This window comes from Dendrobates tinctorius, unplaced genomic scaffold (genome assembly GCF_039654945.1).
Source record: "Dendrobates tinctorius isolate UK_male_01 unplaced genomic scaffold, ASM3965494v1 ptg000208l, whole genome shotgun sequence".
In the NCBI taxonomy this organism is placed as follows: Eukaryota; Metazoa; Chordata; class Amphibia; order Anura; family Dendrobatidae; genus Dendrobates; species Dendrobates tinctorius.
This window is the reverse complement of record NW_027361875.1, coordinates 2,900,121-2,924,700: the sequence shown is the minus strand read 5'-3', so window position 1 is coordinate 2,924,700 and position 24,580 is coordinate 2,900,121. Positions and strand designations below refer to the sequence as shown.

At 46.5% G+C, this 24,580-nt stretch overlaps 1 protein-coding gene across 3 annotated transcripts in view; it reads right to left on the bottom strand.

Annotated features, from left to right (window-relative positions):
* The window catches only part of EIF2AK4 (eukaryotic translation initiation factor 2 alpha kinase 4), a 184,569-nt gene that overhangs the window by 114,945 nt on the left and 45,044 nt on the right, over nucleotides 1–24,580 (bottom strand). For all 3 annotated transcript variants that reach the window (XM_073554166.1, XM_073554169.1, XM_073554168.1), the window contains exons 7-12: nucleotides 18,682–18,794; nucleotides 18,413–18,570; nucleotides 9,767–10,302; nucleotides 8,960–9,069; nucleotides 8,335–8,492; nucleotides 3,426–3,856 (exon numbers count right to left, since the gene is read on the bottom strand). In XM_073554166.1, coding sequence (XP_073410267.1) covers nucleotides 3,426–3,856; nucleotides 8,335–8,492; nucleotides 8,960–9,069; nucleotides 9,767–10,302; nucleotides 18,413–18,570; nucleotides 18,682–18,794 — 1,506 coding nt within the window. The remainder of the gene's footprint in view (nucleotides 1–3,425; nucleotides 3,857–8,334; nucleotides 8,493–8,959; nucleotides 9,070–9,766; nucleotides 10,303–18,412; nucleotides 18,571–18,681; nucleotides 18,795–24,580) is intronic.

The following is a 24,580-nucleotide window of genomic DNA, read 5'->3' as shown; positions in this document are numbered from 1 at the left end:
GCAGGAGAGAGGTACTCTTACCCCCGGTGGCGTTGGATATCATTGTATCCAGTTTTTCACCGAAAAGACGCCCACTGAAGTATGGGAGATTTGTGAGTGACTTTTTTGAGGCCGCGTCCGCTTTCCATTCCCTCAGCCAGAGGATACGCCGGATCGTGATGGCGTTTGATGCTATTCCCGCTACACCTCTTGCAGAATCCAACGCTGCATGGATCATGTAATCTGCTACTACTGCTATTTGAACCGCCTGGTCCGATAGCTGAGGATTTGAAGCTTGAAGGTCCTGATGCAATTTTTGAGCCCAGGCTAGAATGGCCTTGGCCGCCCAGACTGAAGCAAACGCAGGAGCCATAGAGCCTCCTGCCGCTTCGAAGATTGAACGAGCCATGCATTCTACCTGCCTGTCTGCTGCGTCCTTGAGGGTTGAGCTGTCTGGCAGTGAAAGAAGGGTCTGTGCTGCTAGTCAAGAGACTGGGGGGTCCACTTCGGGTGGATCTGTCCATTCCTTAGTGTCCTTCTGTGGGAAGGGGTACTTTGCTTATAAGTATTTGCGATTGGCAAATTTTTTCTGAGGCTGCGAAAAATGATTAGAAAGTATTTTTTGAAATTCCGGGTGGTTAGGGAAGACCTTAGGTGGTTTTAGAACAGTCTCGAAGCAAATCTTGTGTTCTGGGGCTTCCGGGGTTGGATCAGAAATGTCCAGCACCTGAAGGATGGAGGAGATTATATCCTCAACCAGCGCTGTATTACTAGGGGGACAAGGTATCAGAGACTTCTCTGTTTCGTTGTCTGAGTTAGAGTCACATATGCCTTCTGAGTCTTGCGCATCGCTAAGGGGCTCCCTGGCGGGCGAACTAGGGCAGAGTGCTTCTGTGGTCGGGGATCGTTGTGGGGATCCGCGTTGTCTGTCTCGGTCAGGGGATGGGTGTAGGTGACCTAGAGCCACCGTGTCTATCCCTGGAGGGGGACGAGCGAGTGCTATGTGAGGAAGCGGATGAACGCGACTTGTGGGTCCGCTTTCGTCTACGACTGTCGGAAGCGGCATGTTCCTGAGATGGGCTGTCCCATTGCTGGGTAACGTTCATAGCCGAGACATGACCCTGCAGAGCCTGCAGTAGTGTGGAGGTCAGGTTATTTATAGACTGTGTCATAGACTGCGACATCTGAGTTGCCCATTCCGGCGTGGTCGCAGGCGGAGAAGCGTTGGTAGGGACTTCTTGGGGTTCAGACCCAGTGTTTCGGGTACAGTCCCGGCAGTGCGGGTACGTGCTGCCACTGGGGAGAGTGGACTTGCAGGCTGTGCAGAATGCATAAAAACAGTCTTGCCTGGTCCTCTTTCTTGAGCCCAACATAGCGCCTAGAGGCTGGCTAGCAGGGGCCCTACAGGGGTATTTATGCAGAGGGAAGTATAGGGGAGCGTTAAAGGTAATATGAATTCACAGCTGGGTAAGGGAACCCAGCTGTGATCTTACCCCACCGGTGTGCCCCTAGATTCAGCGCCGACAATTGACGGTCCTGTGCCCCCCAGAGACTGTGCTTGATCTTCCTCCTGTGTTCCTTTCTGCAGCCGCAAGATGGCCACCGGGTTCTGAGGTAGAGGAGGAAGGGGGCGGAGAGCTGAAAACGGGCACGCTGAGCTATGTAAAACGCGCCCTTCCTGCCTCGATCCGCCCCTTCTATGACACTGCACAGTGTCATTTTCGTCATCTGGGGGGCGGGCCGGGGGCGGGAATAAGGCAGCGACTTCGGCTAGGCCGAAGTCGCGGCCTAAATTTGAGACCTCATGCCCGGCTCCCGGACGGCGCGGTTGTCCGGGGGAGGTCGGATTTTACCCCAGACCCCCCTGGAATGAAAGGAAGACTAGCGGTGGGGTTATAAGCGTGACTGGGGCCCTGTGGAGGGTCCCTTGGGGCGCTAAGCAGCTGGTGCTGCCGCAGCGACAGGGGCACAGGGAGCCCCGTCTCTGACAAGGGCCATGCCTGCCTGCACCTCCCCCGGTCCCAACAGGAGCCCGCAGCTGGGCTGGGGTCCCTGGGTCTGTAAGCGGTTCAATGGTGCCTGGTACAGGCCCTACCTGCGGTGTCTCAACCTAATACCCCCAGAGGGGGATTAGGGAGGGTGCTGTTGTCACCGTCAGGGGGCTTCACCCTCGCCTCGATCTCAACCCAGAGCCGAAAGAAACTGGGGAAGGAGGGGGGTCTCAACTTCGGACCAGTACCCGAGGATCTGGGGAAGGAGCGACATGGGGAATAGCCACCTCGACCTCAATTGGGTACCCCTAATAGGGGACCGAGGAGGGAACCATGCCGGGAGTCTCACAGGAGACCCGCTTTTCTTCATCTGTAGTCCGTTGGAAAAAGAAAAAAAACGGAGTAAAAGATTCTTAGGTGTGCCTCCTTGCGACACTAAGCAAAAACTGGAGAAGGCTGACGCCGTCCAGGGGTGTATACTGCAGAGGAGGAGCCAAAGTTAATCTTTTTCAGATTAAGCATAGTGTCGCCTCCTAGTGGACAGCAGCATAACACCCACGGTTCTGTGTCCCCCAATGAGGCGACAGAGTAAATGATTTTTTAGCCCGCTATTTTTTATTTTCACAAGGCTAATAGTAGTTGCTGACTGCAGGGAAAAATCTCTTACATTTATCGTAGTTTTTCTTTTGTTCTGTGTGTGAAGATGGCCATGGAGATTTGAGTGCCATGTCCAATTAGCCAACAAGTAAAGATTTATATACAGTGAAGTAATTATATATTTATGGCAATTGACAAGACCCCTAAAAGGGTCCGGTGCAGAAGAACGGCTCCCTATGTGGCAGGTAGAGACTGGCTCCCCCTCTAAGGCATCTATATACACTAAGGAGGCATATGGTGCCACGGTGTCTTTAGAGTACATCCCCAGGACCTGATCCAGCGACCAATGTCCTTAACATCTGGCTGTCTTATGGAAGCCCTGAGACCCATATCTGAACTGACAGCATCCGCAGTTCTACTTTCCATTAGCTGGCCTGGCGGGACGCATGTGTAATGCTGTACCAGGCAAGCTAATCAAAAGAAGAGCCAGGGATGAAGTCCGGCAGGAGGGCGCTTCACTCTGTTCCTATAGATTACCGATGTGGCTGCTGCGGGTCCTGTGAATTAATTTACACCATCTCTAACAAGGACTGATGCAGTCAAACTTGTCAGCCAGACCATGTACACAGACTACAACTGGATTTTAATATGGTCTGAATAAGGCTGGAATTATTTTTTTCAGTTTACTGTCGCCCTGAGTCGAAGCTTCTGTGCATGGTAGGCATCCATCATCAACAATACTTGTTTTGTGTAATCCTAATATTACGGTGTATCCTACACTAATGTACCACAACATTATTGTCATAAGAATAATCCCTTAAATAACACATCAGCTATAAATCTGCTTGAGCAACTTACAGGAATGATGGAGAAAAAACTCCTTCTTCATCGTCATCATCTTCATCCTCATCGTCATCGCTTGAATTCTGATCAGCATTCTTGCAGTGTGAACTTGATGATCGCTCACAAGATGTGCTCCACTCCACCGAGCTGGTCATAATGGGAGCTGGAGCATTGGCCTCTATGTCATCGGCAAGACCGAACTCGTTTTTCACCACCTGCTCCGGCTTCACTACCACTTTCTTATCTACTGTACTTCCGGGTTTAGGGGTATTGGAAGACGGAATTTCGTGCTTTTCGATCCAAGCGTTGTAGTACCTCACTATATTCTCATGGTTGAGTCGAGACAAAAGCGTCACCTCACCTTTAATTCTCCTGAATTGTTTGCTGGCAGGATTAATCTGAACGCGTTTGACAGCATAGTAGCAGCCATCGAGATTGTTCTGAACCTAAAATCAAACACGAGAAGACAGCGGTTTAATTATGTTAAAATAAGAGGCATTCACTGTATGTAAATATCATTGCAAACGTCTAGACCAGGGCTCCCCAACCTGTAGCTCGGGAGCCACATGTGGCTCGCGGTCCCATGAATTGTGGCTCACGGCTGTCTACCAGCTTGGTGCATTAGCTCCAGGTCTAGTAAACAGGTATGAAGAGCACATCTCAAAACAGTGAACTTTGTGAGAAGCCCTGTACAGAAGTGCAGGTCTGGATTCACATTTACTGGTCTTAAGGGCTTAGAGACAATATAAGTATGGTATGATGGAGACAGGATGATACAACCTGTCACAACAGGTGCCTGAAGATGGATGTGACAGTGAGTTGGGAGTGTTATACAGCTTCAGGGTGATTTCTGTTGAAAAGCATTGGTTATCATTATACCCGTAATGGTAACGGGGGCAATTGTTGCCACTACTGTGAGGGGCCGAGAGCTGGATATGGCTCGCAACCCTCTCTCAGAGTTGAAGGTGGCTCTCTAGGTCAGAAAGGTTGGGGACCACTGGTCTAGACTAAGGACACTAGGTCCAAATAATGCATACGTTATCGTGTCCCGTTATTAAAGCGGTTCTCCACTTATTATAGATCACTTATAAGCTGCTGGAACGCCCAGCAATTAGTCGGAGAAATCTGGCAGTTTTTTGCTGTAGATTTAAAGCTTGCACTGCTGTGGTTCAGAACAGTAATTCGTCCAGTTAAATACAGCTAATTCGCATTCTGCTACATACAGCAGTTTCCATGTGAAAGATACACAGATTGGGATCTCGGCGCCGAGATTTCCATCTGCGCATGCGCCACACGGCCATTTTCCCGGAGTCCATCACAATGTAAACCATCGAAGTGCGGAGGTTCCGGGCTTTCACAAAATTTCGGCAGAGCACCCACACCTCTGAACACCATTTCCTCCCAGCCTGGGGTCCGCAGCGTCGTCCCACTCCTGCCTCTGCCAGAAGCAACCCTAGGACCCCGCTTGATTGCAGCTGCCACCCTTGGGTAAGCAATAAGACGCCCGGATTATAAGAAGCATCATTTTACTAAAAAAGTTTTTTCTCATATTTTTCTCCCCAAAATTTGGGATGCGTCTTAAAAAATGCAAAATACAGTAATTAAAACCTCCCTGGCTGTGTAAAGTGATTATTACTAATTGTAATGTACTAAGGTAGAATAGGGAGGTAATAACTATTGTTAAAGTTTCTCTGCAGCGTTATACACACACACACACAGCGCTGCTGCATATGCACATATATAGGCACACAGTTGTGCTCCATGCACATACAGAGACACACAGTTCTGCTCCATGCACATATATAGGCACACAGTTCTGCTCCATGCACATATATAGGCACACAGTTCTGCTCCATGCACATATATAGGCACACAGTTCTGCTCCATGCACATAGACACATAGCTCTGCTACATGCCCATAGACACACAGCTCTGCTACATGCCCATAGACACACAGCTCTGCTACATGCCCATAGACACACAGCTCTGCTACATGCCCATATACATACACAGCTCTGCTACATGCCCATATACATACACAGCTCTGCTACATGCCCATATACATACACAGCTCTGCTACATGCCCATATACATACACAGCTCTGCTACATGCCCATATACATACACAGCTCTGCTACATGCCCACATACATACACAGCTCTGCTACATGCCCACATAAGTACATGCACACTATGTGCAGCCTCTGTTGAGGTCCTGGTAGCTTCCTCTCCTGCTCTGCATCGATAACATAGATCAGTGTCAGACAGAGGGAGAGACAGCAGCTCTCTGTGATTGGGAAGGATGCGGTGTCAGCGTTCTCCTCCATCACAGGAAGCTGCCTCGGGACTAAGAGACACACAGTTTTTAACAAGAGATTTTCTTGTTAAAAAAAATGTTATGTGAACATGCAATCATAGTGTAAATCTAAATTCACAGTTCTGATGGCTCTAGAGTATCTCTATCTCAGTATTGTGGTCTTGTGTTCTCAAGCCTAATCATTTGCATATTGGGTAATCTGCTGAAAGAACAAACAAGATGCATTGCACGATTGGAGCAGATTTGTGGATTCAAACCTGGAACATGACATGTAACTTAGGTGTAACAACTCTGCTGGCATCGCTGCATGGCCTCCCATTCCCCACTCACCAACTTGCTCACTGCTCCAGACCATGATGTGAATTCTGTTTACTGCCAGTTCCTTCCTTGTCTCCTGTCTGCTGTGTTCATGTTTCCTGACTGTGTGTATAGGGGGCGGCACCTGAATTCTCTGCTTCTTATGGAGTCAGGGTGCACCTGGCTAATGTGTCCCTGACCAATTACCTAGAGCCCTCTACTACTATTTAGGCCTGCCCCACCCACTGAACCTTGCCTGAGCAATGTCTAAACTCTGTTAATATCTTGCTACTGAGCCTGCCAGGTCCTCTCCTGTGTATCTCCTTCTCTGGAGATTTTTCCCCTTGCCTTGCTTGGTACTTTCAGTCTGCCCTCCAGGATGCAGAATATCCTGGTCTCTGTGCCTTGTCCTAGCCCTATCTCTGTACTTAGCCTAGTACTTCTCTCTCCGCCCTCCAGGAGGCAGAATATCCTAGTTCCGGTGCCATTACTCCTTGTCTTGTCTTGGTCCAGCCTTGCTTTGCATCTGTCTCCTTAGTCCTATACCTTGTCTCACACCTATGCCTTGTCTGATCTCTGTCCTACCTCTGTCAGTCTCATTGTCTGTGGTTCCTTACCCTGCTGTGTCTTTCCTGGTGTCCTCACTGTCTGCTTGTGCTCCGTACTCTAGCGGATCTGCTCTGTTCTGCCTGTGCTCCGCTTCTGCAGAACCTCTTGCTGCAGCTTCTCTCCACAGACCTTGTGGTTCAGCTTTGCTATGCTCCTGCTGCTGCAGAACCTCTTGCTGCAGCTTCTCTCCACAGACCTTGTGGTTCAGCTTTTCTCTGCTCCTGCTGCTGCAGAACCTCTTGCTGCAGCTTCTCTCCACAGACCTTGTGGTTCAGCTTTGCGCTGCTCCTGCTGCTGCAGAACCTCTTGCTGTGGCTCCGCCTACTCCGCACTCCTGCGACTCCGCCTACTCCACACTCCTGAGGTTCCGCCTACTCCACACTCCTGCCTGTATCCGTAACTGCACCTCCTGTGTGCACAGGTCCAAACCTGTTCCTTCATATTCCACTCCTTCCTGCCTGTATCAGTGCCGTCACCCGCTGTGTGAACAGGTCTCTACCTGTTCCTTCATATACCACTCCAGCCTGCCTTTTGTCTCAAGCCGTGCCTGCCTGCCCTGTGTCTCAAGCCGTGCCTGCCTGCCCTGTGTCTCAAGCCGTGCCTGCCTGCCCTGTGTCTCAAGCCGTGCCTGCCTGCCCTGTGTCTCAAGCCGTGCCTGCCTGCCCTGTGTCTCAAGCCGTGCCTGCCTGCCCTGTGTCTCAAGCCGTGCCTGCCTGCCCTGTGCCTCAAGCCGTGCCTGCCTGCCCTGTGTCTCAAGCCGTGCCTGCCTGCCCTGTGTCTCAAGCCGTGCCTGCCTGCCCTGTGTCTCAAGCCGTGCCTGCCTGCCCTGTGTCTCAAGCCGTGCCTGCCTGCCCTGTGTCTCAAGCCGTGCCTGCCTGCCCTGTGTCTCAAGCAGTGCCTGCGTACCAGCCGTGCTTGCTGTGCTTACCTGCTTGCCTGTCAGTCGCACCTGTACAAGTGCCTTGTCTCCGAGTGGGATCAGCAGCCACAGCCAGACACCACCCTGTAGTGGCAGCTGGCAGCTACCTGCCGCACAAGCCTGACCTCACCATCAGAGGCTCCAGCGAAGACCGAGGTAGCTGTCATAGTCACACCCCTTCCAGGGTAGTCTGGTTTGTGGCACAGTGGGGCCACAACCCCCCCGGCTCGTGCCAACCTGCCAAGGCGTGAGCGTGACATTAGGTAGGTAACACAGCAAAGAACAACTCTGCAATTTATCTAAAGAATGGAGGAATTTTTAGCTTGTAAAGCTTGTAACCGGCCACCTCTGTTGCAGACCAGAAGTGGACAGCTTCCTAGGCAAGGAACACAGTGCTTACAATCTCTTTGCTTTAGAGCTTGTAAGAGCTGCCCTGAAGCTGGTCGGATAAATGGATACAGCCAGCTTTAGTGCCCCCGTGTTCCCTCGAAGCTTACAGCGTAAGATAGCGAACAGTTTGTACCAGTGGTGTGACCATGCCGTTAATTTGAATCGTCAGCCTGCACGAGTGCACCGCAGAGCAGTAGATTACACAACTCCTTTAAGGAAGCAAAATAAAATGTATAAAAATCTGAGTAAAATTTCTAGAATTAGTGTTACACTTTATAAATGATTATATCTATCGATGATTATATCTATCGATTTATTTTTTTTCCAATCAACCACAGGAGAAAAAAAATGAAAGAGGCATTTATATTATAGGAATTAACATAGGTACAGTACCTTAATAACTGCCCCAAATGCACCTCTCCCAAGCATCTGTAATTCTTCAAATTCACTGAAGTAGCGAGAAAGCTGCCTTTGTGATTCTATATGGAATGCAGCATTTGAAATGGAAGCCCTCGGCATCACAGTCTCTGTACAATCCACCCCCGTGTAATCTAGAACAAAGGCAGCACGTTTATTATCTAGATTAGTAAACATATACAAAAGCACACATATGTACAGGCTTCATAGACCCAACTGAGGCCAAAAAAATAATTTCAGTACCTACTGGGTTGTAGGAATTACAGTTGACTTCCCCATTTTATACAATTTTTATAGAGAGGCATCCAGTAAAAAAATACAATACTGAGTAATATTAACAAGAAAGGTGACTTTATGTATAGTGGCATACATGAGAAGCGTAGATCGGAGGCATGCTTTAGTAAGATGTCCCAAAGTACACTACAAATAGAGCAAAAAATACACCCCTGGACCTTAAGAGAAAAAAGGTTCAATCAGGAAACTACATATTGATAAAGTAGATCTACACTAATCCTTCATTCAAGTATTTAGCTTTAAAACCTGAATCCCATTATTTTGCAAAATTAAGATATGTCAGACAATGTATTTCTTAAGTTCTCACCGTCTGAGCTTTCATCACTCATTGGAGATTTTTGCGGAGGAGGATTGATGAAGCTGTGGCCCAATAACTGCTGAGTAGTCCAGCGCTCCTTGTCTTCCAAACACACGCACCTGATGAAAGGAAGAAAATAAATATGTAGATATACAAGAACCATAAAAAAACTCATTTGGGTATTACAGTAATGTATGCCTCTTTTTTTGTAACATTAATAACATTTCTTGCAGATATCATAAAGCCACTTGGATGGACTGTAGTATGTCAGCTTGACTCTTTCATTATTGGTCACCAGTAGACTTTTTGCACCACTAAATTACTGTATAAGAAGATCATAAAAAGACCTTTGGAGTTCGGAAGAACATTTCATGTTTCTGCCGATTTCCCTTGTACCTTTGGCTGGCATATTAGCCCAAGTTATGAGGTAAATTCAGACTCCAGTCAGCAATACAGACCAAATTTGGGTCTTCTAAGAGCAAGCAATTCCTGCTTCCTCTCAACATCTGACAATCACATGGGACGAGAGGATGAAGCACTGTGCATACAGCAATCAGAGAGGCAGAGATGGTCAACAACCATCTCTACTAGCCGGATCTCAGCTCCTGCAGACTCTACATGAAGCTGCTGACTCTGTAATGATGTTTTAAAAGATCATGGCAGAGTAATAGGTGGGCCAGCTAAATGTTTTGAGCCACTGGGCAACCTGCAAGTACTTTAATGCAAAACTGTGCCAGGTTCACTTCTATATTTTTCTGAAAATTTGAGATACTAACAAAAGGGTTAATTAATTTTCTACTGAATTCAAAAACTTACTTTTTCAAAAAATCCTGAAAATCTGCAGGCAAGTCACTGGGTACTTTGACAGGATATTCTTTGGTTACTTTGCCTTGACTAAGTGATAGCAGCAAGAGGCCAAGCTTCCATATATCTCCTTTCTTTCCAGTTTTGCTTGGCAGCGCGTCCTCACTGAATCGGACCTTGGTTTGCTCAAAAACATCCTCTTTGCAGATATCGGCAAGCCGCTTGGATACACTGTAATCCGTAAGCTTGACTTTGCCATCATTAGTCAAAAGTACGCTAGAAGCACATAACACTTTGTGTACCACTGAATTACTATGCAAATAGTCCAAGGCAGATAGAAGCTGAGTTGCATAATGCCTAAGCTGATCCACAGGAACTAGAACTTCCTGCTCAAGGAAAGTGGAGAGCTTAGATCCATTGACATGTTCCACGACGATTCCGACAGAAATGGAATCTTCATTCTCTTTCACTCGCATGGCGAGATAATGCACAATATTCAAGTGACCGAGTTTGATGAGGGAATTAAACTCTGCTTCTGTACCTTGAATCTATAAGTAAAAAAAAAAAATAATATTATATATATATATATACACGTGCTAGTGAAAAGTTATATTAATAAAAATAATAAATAAATCTTTATTTTTATATAGCGCTAACATATTCCGCAGCGCTTTACAGTTTGCACACATCATCATCACTGTCCCCGATGGGGCTCACAATCTAAATTCCCTATTAGTATGTCTTTCGAATGTGGGAGGAAACCGGAGTGCCCGGAGGAAACCCACGCAAACACGGGGAGAACATACAAACTCCTTGCAGATGTTGTCCTTGGTGGGATTCGAACCCAGGACCCCAGCGCTGCAAGGCTGCAGCGCTAACCACTGAGCCACCGTGCCGCCCAATATTAGTTGTTCTACTAAGAAACCGCAGCCAGTATTGCACAACAGTTATGTCACCATATGTGCCCAATTGCCTCTTAAGAGCACTAGCCCATATTCAGGCATATTCCATCATTGTGCTTAGTCACACATGGATTCGTGTGTCCAGTTGCAAGAAAGGTTACAGCTACAGTAATATATTCAGTAATATATAAAAGCCATAGTACCCAACTTTCAATGGAATGATATGTCCAGGTGGACATAAACCCAACTAGCTGTACAAATGGACAAGTAAGGCAAGGTACATATTACCTGACTCCCTGCTGCTTGACTTATGGACTCCCAAGTGGCACGCTGTCTCCCCGCACCCCTGTTCATGTCTGTCAGTGGGCAAACTTACAAAATCAGCAAGGGCTCAAACAACTATTTCTTTCACTGTACTTGGATAAGAATACACTAATTAACCAGAGCCAGTTCGAGTTTGTAGCAAACAAATCCTGCCAGACTAATCTAATTTCCTTCTATGATGGAATCACTGACTGGGTGGGTAAGGGAAATGCAGTAGATATAGTATATCTCAATTTCAGCACAGCATTTGATAAACTATGTCATACTATCCTTATTGAAAAAAATGACCAAGTATGGGATTGACAGGGCTACGGTTAGGTAGATTCATAACTGGCTCAGTGATCGTAACCAAAGAGTGGTGATAAATGGATGCATATCCAATTGGAGAGGATTCAAGTGGTGTACCAAAAGGCTCTGTCCTGGACCCAGGGTTGTTCAACATTTTTATAAATAATTTAGGTAAGGGAATTGAAGGTAAACTAATCAAATTTGCAGACGATGCAAAGCTAGAAAGGACAGCTAAAACTAGAGATAATTTTTTTGTATTTTTTGGTCAATATGGCCATGTGAGGACTTGTTTTTGTTTTTACCATATATTGTATTGGAAAACGGGAATAAAATTCCAAGTGAGGTGAAATTGAAAAAAAAAGTGCAATTCCATAATGTGTTTTTTTTTTTTACCATGTTTATTAAATGCTAAAACTGACCTGCACTTATGATTCTCCAGGTCATTACAAGTTCATAAACACCAAACATGTCTAGGTTCTTTTTTATTTAAATGGTGGAAAACATGGATTTTTGTGAGTACTCACCGTAAAATCCTTTTCTCCGAGACGCTCATTGGGGGACACAGAGACTGTGGGTGTGTGCTTCTGCCGTCTGGAGGCTGACACTAAGTATACAAAAAAAGTGTTAGCTCCTCCTCCGCCGCATACACCCTCGCCCCCAGACCGGGCGTAACTCAGTTTAGTGCATAAGTAGTAGGAGAACGCGCCTTAAACTCAGGCAAGAAATTATACGTCTGAAAAAGGGGCCACCCTAATCCTTACACAAGGATTTGTATAACTCAAAATAAGTAAATGCCAACTGGCTAATAGGGTGGGTGCTGTGTCCCCCAATGAGCGTCTCGGAGAAAAGGATTTTACGGTGAGTACTCACAAAAATCCATGTTTCTCCTTCGTCTCATTGGGGGACACAGAGACTGTGGGACGTTCTAAAGCAGTCCTCTGGGCGGGATCTTAGCTCACCCAATCCATGCTAATTTGCGCCCCTGATTAGAGGTGCGCAACTGCTGCCTGGAGAATCTTTCTTCCCAGGCTTGCATCCGAGGATGCCTGGGTATGTACGTTATAATGTTTGACAAACGTATGCAAACTGGACCAGGTAGCTGCTTTGCACACCTGCTCCGCTGAAGCCTGGTGTCGCAGTGCCCATGAGGCACCCACTGCTCGAGCCGAGTGTGCCTTGATCCCTGCCGGAACCGGCGTGCCACTGATTTGATAAGATTCTTGGACCGTCAGGCGAACCCATCTGGCCAAAGTCGCTCTGGACGCAGCGAGCCCCTTCCGCCGCCCTTCTGGAATCACGAATAGAGAGTCTGTCTGGCGGAATGGCGCTGTCCTTGTCACATACCTCCTAAGGGCTCTTACCAGATCCAGGGTGTGCAATGCCTTTTCTACCCTGTGCACCGGTGCCGGGCAAAACGAGGGTAAGACAATGTCCTCGTTGATATGGAATGCAGACACAACCTTCGGCAAGAAGGGAGGAGCTGGCCTTAAAACTACCTTATCTTTATAAAAGGTCAGGAACGGCGGTTTACAAGATAAGGCCGCCAATTCCGAAACCCGCCTAATAGACGTTATAGCTACCAGAAAAATGACCTTTCTGGACAGGTAAGGTAAGGAGACTTCTTGCAATGGTTCGAAAGGAGCCTCCTGAAGGGCCCTGAGCACCAAGTTCAGGTCCCATGATTCCGTCGGCGCCTTATAGGGGGGTACTAAATGTGCGACCCCCTGCATAAACGTCCTAACCTGCCAGACGGAAGCGACTTTTCGTTGGAAAAGCACCGACAGGGCCGAGATTTGCGTTCTGAGCGAACTCGGAGCCAATCCCGCGTCCAGCCCTGCCTGCAGAAAAGCCAGTACGTTGGGGATCGAAAAAACCAGAGGAGCCACTCCGCGATCCCTACACCAACGGAAAAAAAACTTCCCAAGTCCGGTGATATACTCTCGCCGAGGAAGGCTTTCGGGCACTCACCATCGTGGCCGCCACATCGCGCCTGAATCCTGCCTGTGTTAACAGCCAAGATTCAATGGCCACACCGTCAAACACAGGGCCCCTAAGTTCGGATGGCAGATCGGCCCCTGGGACAGTAAGTCCGGCCGATCTGGGAGACGCCAAGGTACGTCCACCACTAGTTGAACCAGATCTGCATACTAGGCCCGCCGGGGCCAGTCTGGGGCCAGCAGAATTGCTGGAACCTTCTCTCTCCTTATTTTTCTGATGACACTTGGAAGCAGAGGCAGCGGGGGAAACAAGTACGGGAGACGAAACTGGCTCCACGGAAGCACCAGAGCGACTGCTGCGATTGCCTGCGGGTCGAGGGATCGAGCGACAAACCTTTGTACTTTGGCGTTCTCTCTGGATGCCATAAGGTCCACGTCTGGTGTCCCCCACCGTTGGCAGATCTGTTGAAAGACCTCGGGGTGCAGGGACCATTCCCCTGCCGCGACCCCCTGTCGGCTGAGAAAATCTGCCGCCCAGTTTTCGACTCCCGGAATGTGCACCGCTGAAATTACCACGTGGTTCTTCTCTGCCCAACGCAGTACCAGCCCAACCTCGCGCATGGCTGCCTGGCTGCGCGTGCCCCCTTGATGGTTGACATATTCTACTGCTGTAGCATTGTCCGACTGAATGCGCACCGGCCGGTGTCTCAGCAAACGCTGAAAATGTTGCAGGGCCAATCGTATTGCCCGTATCTCCAGAATGTTGATCGGGAGAATTACCTCCCGAATGGACCACCGCCCCTGGGCTGTGTGACTCTGGAAAACTGCTCCCCAACCATGCAGGCTTGCATCGGTCGTCACCACCAACCACTGTTCCGGGGGAAAAGGTTTCCCCTGGACCAGAGACGAGTCGCGAGTCCACCATCGGAGTGATCGCCGGACCGGCGGAGACAACTTGCACCGATGACTGAGAGACAGCAGCCTCCGGTCCCATGCTGACAAGAGCGCATGCTGAAGCGGACGGAGATGGAACTGGGCAAACGGGATTGCCTCCATCGCCGCCACCATTCTGCCCAACACACTCATGCCGTACCGGATGGATCTGGTGCCCGGCTGTAGAAGGTTCCGTACCCCCTGCTTGATCCTTCGCACCTTGTCCTGAGGGAGGATCACCAGCCCCCGGGAGGTGTCGAAAACCATGCCTAGGAATACGATTCTCTGGGCTGGAACCAAGGACGACTTGTTTCGATTGATCAACCAGCCTAGACGGGCCAGGGTATCCAGTGTGATACTGACATTCCCCTGGCACGCCTGAAACTACGGCCCCTTTACCAAAAGGTCGTCCAGGTAAGGTAGTACCGATATGCCCCGTGCATGCAGGATGGCCATAACCACCGCCATTATCTTTGTAAAGACTCTGGGGGCAGTGGCCAAACCGAAGGGCAGAGCCACAAATTGGAAATGTCGCCCTCCGATCGCAAAACGCAGGAACCTCTGGTGTGGAGGAAATATCGGAATGTGTAGATATGCATCCTGCACATCGATCGAGGCCAGGAATTCCCCTGGATCCATGGCTGCAATGACTGAGCGGAGGGACTCCATCCGGAACCGCCTGACCCTGATGAATTTGTTCAGGATCTTTAGATCCAGTACTGGCCTCACAGTCCCGTCTTTTTTGGGGACCGAAAACAGGTTGGAGTAAAATCCTTGCGTCTCTTCGCCTTGCGGCACTGGGACAATGACCCCTTTGCGCTGTAGCGTCATTATAGCCTGTAAAAAATCTTCCGCCTGCGATTCTGTCCCGGAAAGTCGGGAACGGAAGAATCGCTGTGGCGGGAGTCCGACAAACTCTATCTTGTACCCGGACGATATCAATTCCGCCACCCAAGCGTCGCGTGCCACTGCGACCCAAACGTGGCTGAACCCTAGTAGGCGTCCGCCCACTCTGTCGTCCGTGCCGTGGGGGCTCTCTTGGGGTGCTCTCAACTCCATCCCCGGGCAGGGAGGGGGAGGCTTCTGGTATCGGGACGAATCTTCGATCCCTCGGCTCACCTGCGCCTCCAACTCAACCCCTGGTCTCACTACCTAGGGGTGGAAGGGGCCTCAATCAATCGCGTTGCAGGAGAGGAACAACGTGGAGGGTCGCTCACACGTGCTCGCCCGTTGAGGTTATGGGGAAACCGAATCCTCTTATCAGGATGCGTTGCCGCCTCTTTACAAAATAAAAAAGAAAAATGGTTGTCTGGGGAAAAGTCCCAGATGTGTCCCTCGGTGCGGGAGAGGAAAACACGTGGAGGGTTACTCACACGTGGTCGCCCGTTGATGATTTGGGGAGATCGGACCCTCTCTATAGGATCCGTCGCCCCTGTCTTATCTTCATAGAAAAGAAGAAAAAAAAAAAAAAAAATCTAGTCTGGAGCTCCAGACTGCGTGTGCCTCCATCAGACACTAAGCAAAAAACTGAGTTACGCCCGGTCTGGGGGCGAGGGTGTATGCGGCGGAGGAGGAGCTAACTCTTTTTTTGTATACTTAGTGTCAGCCTCCAGACGGCAGAAGCACACACCCACAGTCTCTGTGTCCCCCAATGAGACGAAGGAGAAAAAAAATTACAAAGTCTGTAAAAAACAAAACAAACAAATAAAAAAAAACAAAGTCACCATTTTCTGAGTCCCATAGCGTCTCCATTTTTCATGATCTGGGGCTGGGAGAGGGCTCATTTTTTGCGTGATGAGCTGATGTTTTTAATAATACAATTTTGGTGCATATACGATCTTATGATCGCCTGCCATTTCATTTTAATGCAATGTTGCAGTGACCAGAAAAACGTAGATCTGACGAGTTGATTTTTTTTCTCGCTATGCCATTTACCAATCAGATTAATTCTTTTTATATTTTGATAGATCAGGCGATTCTGAATGCGGCGATGACAAATATTTGTATACTTGATTTTTTTATTGTTTTATTTTGAATGGGACTTAAGGGGTTGATTTTAACTTTTGTATTATTTTTATTTTAATATTTTTAAACATTTTTTTTTTTTACTTTTTTACTTGCTTCAATAATCCCCATGGAAGACTAGAAACTGCACTTGTCCGATCGCTTGTGCTACATAGAGAAGCCCTGCTCTATTTAGCAGAAATGCTCACTTGCTATGAGCGCCGACAGCTGGGCGGCCGCTCATAGCTATCCGGCTATGACAATCACAGGGGTCTCCCTGCAGACCACGGGTTGTCATGCCAACCCATCGGCGACAGGCAGTCATGTGACACGGGTGCCGATGGGAGGAGGCCATGACATGCTTCCTGTGCGTGCATGTTAAATGCCGCTGTCAGAGCTTGACAGTGGCATTTACAATGTTAACAGCAGCGGGTGAATCGCAATTCCACTCGCAGCTCTTAGGAGCACATGACAGCTGATCAGATCAGCTGTCATGTGCTGGAAAAGGTGCGGGCTCATCGCCGGAGCCCGCACCAAACAGGGGGAGGCATCCAATGTCAGATATCAGTAGACTGTGAGCCCTCGCGGGCAGGGTCCTCTCTCCTTCTGTACTTGTGTGTCCCTTGTCTTACACATGTTTATTGTATTTGTCTATATTTCCCCTTTTCACATGTAAAGCGCCATGGAATTAATGGCGCTATATGTATAATAATAATAATAATAATAATATTATTATTATTATTATTATCAGGCATTGGACATTAAAGGGTTAACAGGGAGAAATGCAAGATTACACATCTGGGCAAGAAAAACAAAAATTACATCTACAGAATGAGAGTAATAAAACTAAGCAACAGCACATGTGAAAAGAATTGGGTGTACTAATAGATCACAGGCTGCACTTACGTCAACAGTGTGACACAGCAGCAAAAAAGGGAAAGAGTTCACCGATGTATTAAGAGAAGTGTAGCGTGTAGATGACGTGAAGTAATTATCCTCCTCTACCCCTCCTTGGTCAAGCCTCATCTGGAATACTGTGTCCAGTTCTGGGCACCACATTTAAAAAAAAAAAAAAGACATTGAAAAATTGGAGCAAGTTCAGAGAAGAGCTACTAGGATGGTGAGCGGACTGCAAACTATGTCCTATAAGGAACGATTAAAGATCTGGGAATGTTTATCTTGCAAAAAGAAGGCTAAGAGGAGACTTAATAGCGGTCTACAAATATCTGAAGGGATGTCACAAGTGTAGAGGGATCATCATTATTCTTGTTTGCACATGGAAACATGAGAAGCAATGGAATGAAACTGAATGGGAGAAGATACATATTAGAAAAAAACTTTTTGACAGTGAGGGTGATCAATGAGTTGAACGGGCTGCCACGAGAGGTGGCGAGATCTCCTTCATTGGAAGTCTTCAAGCAGAGGCTGGGCAGACATTGTCATCTGAGATGGTTTAGTGAATCCTGCACTTAGCAGGGGGGATGGACACAATGACACAGGAGGTTCTTCCAACGCTAACATTTTATGATGCAAGATGTTCAACTTCGTGTTCAGACAACTAAAATGATGCAGCCTCCTCAATCAACTGATCGGTGGGGGTGTTCAGAAGTCGAACCTTCAAAAATCTGATATAGTTGACCTGTCCAATATATTAACTTTTGAGAAAACCCCTTGAATTATATAGCAGTGACATTTTGCAGGCTAAAAACGGCGCTCATGTGGCAGCTCTATATCTCGACAACATTTGCAAATGGTGGAAGATACCAAGACAACAATACGGCGATCAAAGTCAATTCTGCTGGAGAAGCTTAGGGCACTGCATATATGCCAAGGCACTGTGTAGCACCGTGTCCTCTTTAGCTGCATTTCCAACTACTGATTGCAAAATTTGGTAGGAGAAGCTTCTATTATTTCCTGACACTTTAGAATTACTTTGCAACTTCAACTAAACAATTCCCACACAAAAAGACATTTGATCGCATACTGTATATACAATATTGGCAAGATTTCAGTAGCACTACCGCTAGTCACATGTGGGTTTTTAATACCAGCATAAAGTTGCCCATGCTATGGCAATATAAAACTGTGCAAATTATGGGCAGCTGCAGCATTTTAATCTTACTTGACTTCATAGAAGGGAAGCAAAACAGGGCAATATCATTCAGTAAACAAGATACAAGGAAAGTGTACTATAAGCAGAGACATTGTTGTAGACTTTGAACGTCCAATTGTTGTGCAAAACCAGGACACCAAGTAAACCCCTCTCTTACTAGTTTTCTACACTTGTCAACTTTTTCTCTTTCCTGGATGGTAAGAAACTTCCCCATCTTCTTTTGCCACTGTAGAACCCATTCGTAAATCACAACAAAATGTCCAGATGTAATTTCTAAGCCATTATAAATGGATTTGCCAAGTTGCTCGTCTTTTCCTGTATGTAAAAGTACAGAGTGCATAAATAAGTATATTGCCTGTAACACCATGTCTTCTATTTATCATAAGTAACGTAACAGACACTTTGCAATAGTCTGCTGTAACTCACCGAGGCACTTTCCCCTGTGTACAACTAGCTGACCGTTGCAGCCAATGTCAAATGTCATCACTTCAAAATTTGGTGCCCCGTCATCACTGCACACGGAATACTGCCGGTCACGCCTTTATAAGATGGAGGGAAAAAAAAAAAAAATCATAACCTGTTTTATGATTGACATTGCCTTAAATTATTACATACATATAGTACTCATATGACCAAAACCTTGAAAGGATTTTACCTAAAAAGTAGATAACTTTGGAAAGTAAAAGCGAAATTACATCGTATATACAAAGTACATTGAAACATCATTTGAAGGTACTAATGTCTATACCAAAATGTAGTTCAATTTTATGGATTTACAGGGAACCTAGAAATATCGCAACACTGATCTTAGATTGTTCCTACTCATCTCGCTCTTTCCTAACTCTGCTTCACGTCTTTAATATTTCTATTCATTTTTCTCACCATATATAGCATCTATTAAAAAAAAAAAAAAAAAACAGGTGGGTAGGAGACCTGAAGGAGTATCTGAAGAATAACCTCATGACCCAATATCAACATGGGCTTACAAGGGACCGTTCCTGTCAGACTAATCTGATAAGCTTCTATGAAGAGGTAAGTTCTGGACTGGACCAAGGGAATGCAGTGGACGTGGTGTACATGGACTTTTCAAAAGCTTTTGATACGGTGCTACACAAAAGGTTGATACATAAAATGAGAACAATGGGGATAGGGGAACATATGTGTAAGTGGGTTAAGCGCTGGCTCAGGGATAGGAAACAAAGGGTGGTTATTAATGGAGAACACTCGGACTGGGTCACCGTTAGCAGTGGGGTACCACAGGGGTCAGTATTGGGCCCGCTTCTTTTTATCATATTTATTAATGACCTTGTAGGGGCATAGAGAGTAGAATTTCAATATTTGCAGATGACACTGTACTCTGCAGGGTAATCAATACAGAGGAGGACAATTTTATATTACAGGAGAATTTATGTAAACTAGAAGCTTGGGCTGATAAATGGCAAATGAGCTTTAATGGAGATAAATGTAAGGTCATGCACTTGAGTAGAACAAACAAGATGTATAATTATGTGCTTAATTGTAAAACACTGGGCAAAACTGTAACTGAAAAAGACCTGGGTGTATGGGTGGACGACAAACTCACATTTAGTGGCAAGTGTCAGGCAGCTGCTGCAAAGGCAAATAAAATAATGGGATGCATTAAAAGAGGCACAGAGGCTCATGAGGAGAACATAATTTTACCTCTATATAAGTCACTAGTGCGACCACACTTAGAATACTACGTACAGTTCTGGTCTCTGGTGTATAAGAAAGACATAGCTGAACTGGAGCGGGTGCAGTGAAGAGCGACCAAGGTTATTAGAGAACTGGGGGGTCTGCAATACCAAGACAGGTTATTACACTTGGGGTTATTTAGTTTGGAAAATCGAAGGCTTAGGCGTGACCTTATTACAATATATAAATACAGTGGGGCAAAAAAGTATTTAGTCAGTCAGCAATAGTGCAAGTTCCACCACTTAAAAAGATGAGAGGCGTCTGTAATTTACATCATAGGTAGACCTCAACTATGGGAGACAAACTGAGAAAAAAAAATCCAGAAAATCACATTGTCTGTTTTTTTTTCATTTTATTTGCATATTATGGTGGAAAATAAGTATTTGGTCAGAAACAAGCAATCAAGATTTCTGGCTCTCACAGACCTGTAACTTCTTCTTTAAGAGTCTCCTCTTTCCTCCACTCATTACCTGTAGTAATGGCACCTGTTTAAACTTGTTATCAGTATAAAAAGACACCTGTGCACACCCTCAAACAGTCTGACTCCAAACTCCACTATGGGGAAGACCAAAGAGCTGTCAAAGGACACCAGAAACAAAATTGTAGCCCTGCACTAGGCTGGGAAGACTGAATCTGCAATAGCCAACCAGCTTGGAGTGAAGAAATCAACTGTGGGAGCAATAATTAGAAAATGGAAGACATACAAGACCACTGATAATCTCCCTCGATCTGGTGCTCCACGCAAAATCCCACCCCGTGGGGTCAGAATGATCACAAGAACGGTGAGCAAAAATCCCAGAACCACGCGGGGGGACCTAGTGAATGAACTGCAGAGAGCTGGGACCAATGTAACAAGGCCTACCATAAGTAACACACTACGCCACCATGGACTCAGATCCTGCAGTGCCAGACGTGTCCCACTGCTTAAGCCTGTACATGTCCGGGCCCATCTGAAGTTTGCTAGAGAGCATTTGGATGATCCAGAGGAGTTTTGGGAGAATGTCCTATGGTCTGATGAAACCAAACTGGAACTGTTTGGTAGAAACACAACTTGTCGTGTTTGGAGGAAAAAGAATACTGAGTTGCATCCATCAAACACCATACCTACTGTAAAGCATGGTGGTGGAAACATCATGCTTTGGGGCTGTTTCTCTGCAAAGGGGCCAGGACGACTGATCCGGGTACATGAAAGAATGAATGGGACCATGTATCGTGAGATTTTGAGTGCAAACCTCCTTCCATCAGCAAGGGCATTGAAGATGAAACGTGGCTGGGTCTTTCAACATGACAATGATCCAAAGTACACCGCCAGGGCAACGAAGGAGTGGCTTCGTAAGAAGCATTTCAAGGTCCTGGAGTGGCCTAGCCAGTCTCCAGATCTCAACCCTATAGAAAACCTTTGGAGGGAGTTGAAAGTCCGTGTTGCCAAGCGAAAAGCCAAAAACATCACTGCTCTAGAGGAGATCTGCATGGAGGAATGGGCCAACATACCAACAACAGTGTGTGGCAACCTTGTGAAGACTTACAGAAAACGTTTGACCTCTGTCATTGCCAACAAAGGATATATCACAAAGTATTGAGATGAAATTTTGTTTCTGACCAAATACTTATTTTCCACCATAATATGCAAATAAAATGAAAAAAAAACAGACAATGTGATTTTCTGGATTTTTTTTTCTCAGTTTGTCTCCCATAGTTGAGGTCTACCTATGATGTAAATTACAGACGCCTCTCATCTTTTTAAGTGGTGGAACTTGCACTATTGCTGACTGACTAAATACTTTTTTGCCCCACTGTATATGCGGGGACAGTACAAAGACCTTTCTAATGATCTTTTTACTCTTAGACCTGTGACGGGGACAAGGGGGCATCCTCTACGTCTGGAGGAAAGAAGGTTTAAGCATAGTCACAGACATGGATTCTTTACTGTAAGAGCAGTGAGACTATGGAACTCTCTGCCATATGATGTTGTAATGAGTGATTCTCTACTAAAATTTTTAAGAAGGGACTGGATGCCTTTCTTGAAAAGTATAATATTACAAGGTATATACACTAGTTTCTTTAATATTGCGTTGATCCAGGGAGCTAGTCTGATTGCCCTATGTGGAGTCGGGAAGGAATTTTTTTCCCCAATGTGAAGCTTACTGTTTGCCACATGGTTTTTTTTGCCTTCCTCTGGATTAACATGTTAGGGCAGGTTAGGATAGGATATGGGTTGAAATAGATGGACTTAAAAGTCTTCCTTCAACCTTAATAACTATGTCCTACGAGGAACGGTTAAAAGATCTGAATGTTTAGCTTGCAAAAAAAGAAGGTTAAAAGGAGACTTAATAGCTGTCTACAAATACAGTATCTGAAGGATGTTACAGTGTAGAGGGATCATCATTATTCTCATATGCACATGGAAGCAACGGAGTAAAACCGAAAGGGAGAAGATACAGATTACATATTGGCGAGTTCTACTCCAATGGAAGTCTTCAAACAGAGGCTAGACAGACATCTGTCTGAGATGGTTTCGTGACTCCTGCTTTGAGCAGGGGGTTGGACACGATGACCCTGGAGGTTCCTTCCAACTCTACCATTCTATGCTCCTAGGTTAGCTGTAACAATGTTCTTTCAACCATGTACTTGCTGTAATAATTATTACTTTACTGTGAAATTAATTCACTTTTTTTTTTTAGAAGCAGTTGCAGCTATCAAAGGCTTGCGTTGGGCAGAGCTGCGGAGGGCTGCATACTTCCTGTGTTAAGCCCCGCCCACTGCCTCACCGCTTCCATTCAGCTCCGCCTACATCTGCCTGCGTCCTGCGTACCTATATTTAACATTGGGTACGCAGGCCATGCTGATGTGTGAGGATGTCTCTGCTTGAGTTGTTGTGATGCTGCGTCGAACGCAACATGTTGCATTTTGTTGCGGTCAGTGCATGGTCAAAACGACACGAGCGGTGGCATCCGCATACATCAGTATGGCCTGCGTACCCAATGTTAAAGATAGATACAAAGGCAGACGTAGGCAGAGCTGGATGGAAGAGGTGCGGCAGTGGGCAGGGCTTAACGGAGGAAGTACACAGCCCTCCGCAGCTCTGCCCAACGCAAGTGTGAAACTAGCCTAACGCGCACCCTCCAAAAAATTTTTCTAAAAAACTGCCCTTGCAAAAAGATAAATAAATAAAACAAGTACCATATATACTAGAGTATAAGCCAACCCAAATATAAGCCAAGGCACCTAGTTTTACAACAAAAAACTGGGAAAACTTAGACTCATTCCCCCTCCTGGTATGCATGGCCCCCTCATTCCCCCTCCTGGTATGCATGGCCCCCTCATTCCCCCCCCCCCGGTATACATGGCCCCCATCATAAAAACATTTAAAAAAAAAAATGGATTACTTACCAGTAATACTCTTTTGTAGAGTCCACGACAGCGCCCACTGAGAGAGGGGATCCGCCCCCGGAACAGGAAACCTACAGAGAGATAAATGGGGCAGTCCCCCTCGCTCCCTCAGTTTGCATTACAGAGAACAACGGAGGAACCGCCATACATGTTTTATTCAATTTGTTTAGACGATTCATCTATCCTTATACATATATACTTATATGCCTGCTATAGTTATCCACATCTTAAGTCCTAATTTTAATCTCCACCACCAAGGAGAACCACTTGTGAAAATTTTATGGGCGGGAAGTGAGCGGGTGCTGTCGTGGACTCTACAAAAGAGTATTACCAGTAAGTAATCCGGTTTTTCCTCTTCGCCACGACAGCACCCACTGAGAGATTTTCAGAGAATCACCTGGGAGGGCACACCGTGTTAAGGACAGATCTACCAAAAGTCAAATCCTCGGTAGAGGACAAATCTAGTCTATAGTGACTATAAAAGGTAGACAGAGAAGACCAGGTTGCAGCCTTACATATTTGTTCAATTGGGACGTTCGCCCTCTCGCCCAGGAGGATGACATGGCTCTAGTAGAGTGCGCCTTAATACCCTGTGGAGGGTCCTCTCCTTTTGCCGAATATGCCATTGTGATCGCATCTCTGATCCACCTGGACAACGTGCCTGTCGTAACTCTAGCCCCTTTCTTGTTACCCTGGAAGGAGACAAAAAGAGACCTATTCTGCCTCCAGAGACTGGTCCTATCTAAGTAGGCTAGCACAGCTCTTTTTACGTCTAAAGTGTGATATTTAACCTCATCCTGTGTTGTTGGGTTCTCATAGAAAGAAGGCAGGCAGATCTCCTGAGACCTATGAAACTTAGTAGCCCGTTTGGGAAGGTAGGACGGGTCCGTTTTCAATACCAGTCTGTCCCGTGTTACTGACAGGAACGGGGGATCTACTGACAGGGCGTGAAGATCACTTACTCTTCTAGCCGATACTAAGGCTACTAGCGTAGCAGTTTTTAATGAAAGGCATTTCATTGATGCTGAACTTATGGGTTCAAACGGGGCCTGAGTGAAGGCATCCAAAACAAGGCTAAGGTTCCATGCTGGTAGCTGAGGAATATGAACATGCTCTGACCGCTGACAAGCTGAAATAAACCGGGTCACCCACTTATTACCTGCCACGTTGTGGTTAAACAAGGCTCCTAGGGACGATACATGGACCTTTAGAATATTTACTG